Source organism: Argiope bruennichi, chromosome 9 (assembly GCF_947563725.1).
Source record: "Argiope bruennichi chromosome 9, qqArgBrue1.1, whole genome shotgun sequence".
NCBI lineage: Eukaryota > Metazoa > Arthropoda > Arachnida > Araneae > Araneidae > Argiope > Argiope bruennichi.
This window is the reverse complement of record NC_079159.1, coordinates 104,554,849-104,560,134: the sequence shown is the minus strand read 5'-3', so window position 1 is coordinate 104,560,134 and position 5,286 is coordinate 104,554,849. Positions and strand designations below refer to the sequence as shown.

General features: G+C 33.9%; 1 protein-coding gene across 1 annotated transcript; it reads right to left on the bottom strand.

Annotated features, from left to right (window-relative positions):
• Positions 1-1,452: 1,452 nt before the first annotated feature.
• Positions 1,453-2,037, bottom strand: LOC129985043 (E3 ubiquitin-protein ligase RNF13-like). Its single transcript, XM_056094969.1, has one exon. It carries the CDS (start codon positions 2,035-2,037, stop codon positions 1,453-1,455), a length of 585 nt encoding a protein of 194 aa, XP_055950944.1.
• Between the last annotated feature and the right edge of the window lie 3,249 nt (positions 2,038-5,286).

Sequence of the window (5,286 nt, the reverse complement as noted above, 5' to 3'; positions counted from 1 at the left end):
GTCTCGGTATGGCCTCTCCATACGTCTACAATTCTCCAATGTCACCTCGCATTAGCTGTATCGAAATGCCGACTCATTACTACACTACTGGTTACTCCACACTTGACACGATGCTGCTTCTACAATAAAAGCCAGGACTCGGCACACAGTTCAATTCAGCAATTGCTTGAGCTGCACACAAAGCTTGTTCTTCGCCAGACTATTCAGGCGTTGCTTCGTTATCCTCTAGATACACGACTCCGACTCACTGACTGTAACTTGAGTTGCCGGCCTTTTATAGTTCCCGGGAGGAGGATAGAGATAGTTCTTGACCATCAGGCGTATCTCTGTTTTTATTGACTGAATTGCTAAAATTCTCGAAGTTTCAAGTAATATAGATATTTTGTCGCCAAGCTCTGAGATCACTGACACGGCACCTGATCAGCATCCAACAGAGCTGATCGTAAAACGTTTTTTCCTGTAATTGAACTAACCGTGCTGGGAAGCAACATTACATGTTTGTAATAATGTGTTGCTCTATTAGCTCCGAAAAGGGTCTTCCTTTCTTATTATAGAACAATGATTTTATTTTATTTATTTTTTTTTCGAATTTGTAATTGAAACCTCTCCAGGGTGTGAGAAAAATTTTAAATAATATTCGATATGTCAAGCAAAACTCTGATGCGCAAATAATTTATTTTATTTTTTATTTTTTATATTTAGCTTGTTTCAATTTAACCTGCATGCTATTGGATTAACCGAATTTTAATCATTTCTATCTTCAAGTTTTAGATTTGATGCCAAACATTTAGATTTCACACATTTAATTACGGAGATACAACACTGCAGTGTCCAAAATAGGTATAACGTCTCTAAAACGATATTGATTTAATGTGTTTTGCAATTTAAATTTGGAAATAATTTCCTGAAAGAATAAGGAAAGCCGAGAAACTCAAAATGAAATTAAACATAATTGTCATTGTCAATAAATAATTCAGTTTTCAGAGGATGATGATATGCAAATACCACACCCATAAATATAAGAATTTAAAATTCAAGAGGCAAAAGACTGGAGACATAACTGATTATTCGAATAGAATTTCTTTAATTATACAAATATTTGTTTGAATATTAATAAATATTTAAATAGCACGACATTTTTAAATCGATAAACAATTTCTTTTAATTCTCCTGCAATTGAAAAAATATAAAGATGAAAAATATGTTAAAAGGTAAATTTAAAAATGCCGTTCATTACTAAATATTTAATAATCGTTCACGGGTGAAGTTTGCAAAACAAGTATTCGGGATTTTGATTTATATTTAAAATTTCCCCTTTATTTCTTTATTCCATAAATTCTTAAATTGCTAAATACTTTGTTTGTGCTATGAAAGTCTGTCAAAATACCAATCTGAAAAACGTGTTTAAAATGCAGTACTTATCGAATATTCATCTAATTTTTTTTACAATTTTCATTCGCTCTCATTTAATTCATCCTCATCAGTCCATTCTTCTGATTCATCAGAAGAAGAATGGAGTGATGAATCATCAGAATGGAGTGACGAATCTTCATCATCAGAAGAATGGAGTGATGAGTCATCAGAAGGGGTTGATGAGACTTCAGACTGAAGTGATGAGTGCTCAGATTCAAACTCATCATCCCTTTCTTCTGATTCAGAATCAGCTTCATAACTTCTACTAGACTCCCATGAGGAAGTGGCATATATCAGCGGTGAATCATTTGTTTCAGCAGTGGTAGGCCACCTGCATACTGGACAACGGAAGGACTTCTCCAGCCATCTGTCGATGCAGATTTCATGAAATACATGGGCGCAAGGGAGCGATTTCATGATGAGGCAACAAACTGTGTCCAAGCAAACAGGGCACTTGAAGGTATCCGTCGAACACCGATTGGTTTCTTCCTTGAATCTCTTCTTCTTTACGACTGGTTTTCCGTTTATTATGGATGGATCTAATTTCTCATCTTCTTTTTCTCTCTTTCGCTTTCCTGTAGAATTTCTCTTTGGGAAACCTAAGTAATCAGGAATGTTTTCCATGTTCAAAAATTCCTAAAATGAAATATTCTTTCCTGTTTCAATTGGTTTTGGTCAAAAGAAAATTAATTAACATAAACAACAATGCTTTTAAGAATACAATAGATGTGAAACCAAATTTCCTTATTTTCTGAGATATTGTTTCAAAATTTTAATGGGAATTTTATTATATCAGTCTAATGTTGTAAAAAAAACTTTCATCAAAATGTATTTATATTTTTGTTACTTCTCGATTAAAAATTTAAAAATAAGTATTAAAATGTTATAAAGTTTCAAATCGATCTATGCGTATCAAAACAGAACATAAATATATTATTTCTTTTTTTTAGATAGATACTTCAGTTCTATGCAGCAATTTTCATGCTTAGCTTTACAAAAATGCAATTTTTACTTTAAAAATTTGAATTATTTGAAATTTTTATTAATATTATTGCAATAATATTGCTCGAGGTACAATTCAGTTTTAACGGGGACCAAAAAGCGTCAAGAAAAAAAATCGCCAAATTATAAAAATATACTGAAATGCATTATTATTTATTATGAAATATTTTGAACGTGCATATCACATGCTATATAGTTTGACGATTGAAATCGCCAAACTAGCGATATTTTTTCTCGGTGCTTTTTGGTCGCCGTTACAACCGACAAGTACCGTTCGAAGAATCATTCCGACTGCAATTTGAGTTTTTATATTGGCTGAATTTGCAACTCAATACTCAATACTAAACTGAACTTATATGGCACAGTTGCCAAACAGGTTTTTTAAAGGCGATTAATTGCCAAATATAGTAATTTAACTTGTATGCTTTAGTTGACATCTAACAAGTTTTCTCTTTGTTTGGCTCGGTTTGATAGAGATTGGCCGGAAAAATATATGTCGCGTTTATTTATTTTTACCACCTTGTTAGCGATAAATTTAATAGGCTTATTATATTTCAATCTACTTCGTATATAAGAAAATAAAAATGCAATTAAAAATAAATTGAACAGAAAATCATTAAATAAAATAAACTCTACATTTTTGGAGAATAAAAAATATATTAAAATGTCAGCTTACTGTTATTTTTGCACCTCTTTATATAAAAATTACTGTCTGCCTATAGATATAGCTCGTTTCCTTCAATATTTTTCAGTAAAGATCAACAAAATTCTGAATTTTACTATACAAATCATATCTATTTAAACTTTATTCAAAAATCTGCATGCATGATCGCTATTAAAAAGTACATGACTGAATAAATGAATTAAGTAAATTGAAATTTAAAGACGACGAAAAATTCATAAACAGTGGTAATAAAAAATGTACATTATAAGTGATGCCATTTTTTTAAACAAATATAAATGTATATGATTTTATTTCTGATTTTTAAGTGATTTTTTTCATTCAGTGCGATTTTAGGGTATTTTATAATTGTTGTTGTTGCTTATCCTCGAAAGATCTGACATATGCCAGATCAGCTCTAGTATGTTGCTGAGCGCCAAGAAATCGATAATTGTTGTTGTTGCTTATCCTCGAAGATCTGACATATGCCAGATCAGCTCTAGTATGTTGCTGAGCGCCAAGAAATCGATAATTGTTATTGTTGCTTATCCTCGAAAGATCTGGCATATACCAGATCAGCTCTAGTATGTTGCTGAGCGCCAAGAAATCGATAATAATAATATGATCGGATGTTAAGTGTCCCTTAGAAAGTTCGATGCAACCCAGAATGTGATCCGGTGAAGCTGGATGGTCACAGCATTTTTTACAAGTGGTATGGATTTTTCTACCACTTTCAAAGGAAAGACACTTAAGGTGGCCACTTTTTGGACTATCCAGAGCAGTCTGGGAGCCATGGTCACATTTGATTTCCAGCAGAGTGTCAGGGACTCTTCTTGTGTACCATTGGTACGCAGGTGGAATAAGTCATGTTAAATTGAGTTTAGATCTTTCATTTGAGTATAGTTCTTGATCAGTAAGCGAAGAGCCAGTGGTCGTTTCATTCTCACTACCCTCTTTGGCCAGTCTATCAGCGAACTCATTATCACTAACGTTTACGTGTGAGGGGATCCATTGGAGGTGGACGTCGTGGTTCTGGGAGATCTTCCTCAGTTCCTTTTATAATTAAAAAAAGAGTTAGAAAATTTGTTATAATACGTTATTTTATTGATACTTTATTTATTAATACGTGAAGGCCGGGATAGCCTGGTTGGTAGATGGTTGGATTCGCGTCTCTTTGGTTGCGAGTTCGAACCCCGCGTGCTTGGTGGTTGACGCGCGTTCAATCTGTCGTGGTCACAAAGTCCTCCATGTCGAGAGTAATACCACTGGGGGTACTGGATCAGGGGTGATCGTTCTCTGATTCAGGTCTAAATTACGATCTGTGGTTGAGTGAATAAAATGCATGAATGAAGTCCGCCCCGTAAAAAGGGTTGTGACGTGTGTGTAGCTAAGTCGTTCTCTTGGCCCTAGATGGCGCTACTATAGAAACAAGAGGCGCTCCCCCTCAGGTTTAAATCGGCTGTCTTCGAACAGCAGGCTTGTCCATGGCAAGTGCCATAAGAAACAACAACAACGTTATTTTAATTCTCACTTAAAGAAAGGAAAAAAATATTTTTATCAACATTTGATTCGATATAAAAAATTTCTGAGATGGTTTCATACCGATACATTTTAACTAGTTTTTGCATTATATTTAGTTAAGCGATATTTCTTCCTAAATGCGTATACTATGAGGCGTGGTTTCTGTTATAGCATTTAGATAGGCATTGCATCCAACAAATTTATAGAAAATATTATTAATAAAGAAATGGAAATTTAAAATCTCCCTTCGTATTTTACATACCCTCATTCAATATGACGTATTTTCAGCTAAGCTTTATCTAAGAATCAATATGAGCATACAGTTTTTGCTCTGTTTTAAACCAAGATTTGCTTTGTTTACGTCAAGACCGCACAATAAATTTCACTTAATGTACCTCAAGATTAATTTGTTTTAAAATTTGTCACAAATTTGCTTCAATGTGATAAAACCATTTGTTTCGTCCTTCTAGTCCAATACGTTATTAAGTTACAATTCATCACAATGTTGAGACAGGACCTTATTGGTGGTTATTGTGACCACAGTGGCCTAGAGACAAGGTGTCAACTCGGGTCCGGAAAGCTCCTGACTCGAAACCTGATTCAACTAAAAAGCCACCACATATGCTTGTCTGCCCTCATATGCCCTTCCTATTCTAAGAAAAACGCCAAATGGTATTGATACAAAACAT

What these genes read in the sequence shown, in the direction of transcription:
- LOC129985043 (XM_056094969.1), bottom strand. Translation starts at nt 2,037, where the DNA reads ATGGAAAACATTCCTGATTACTTAGGTTTCCCAAAGAGAAATTCTACA.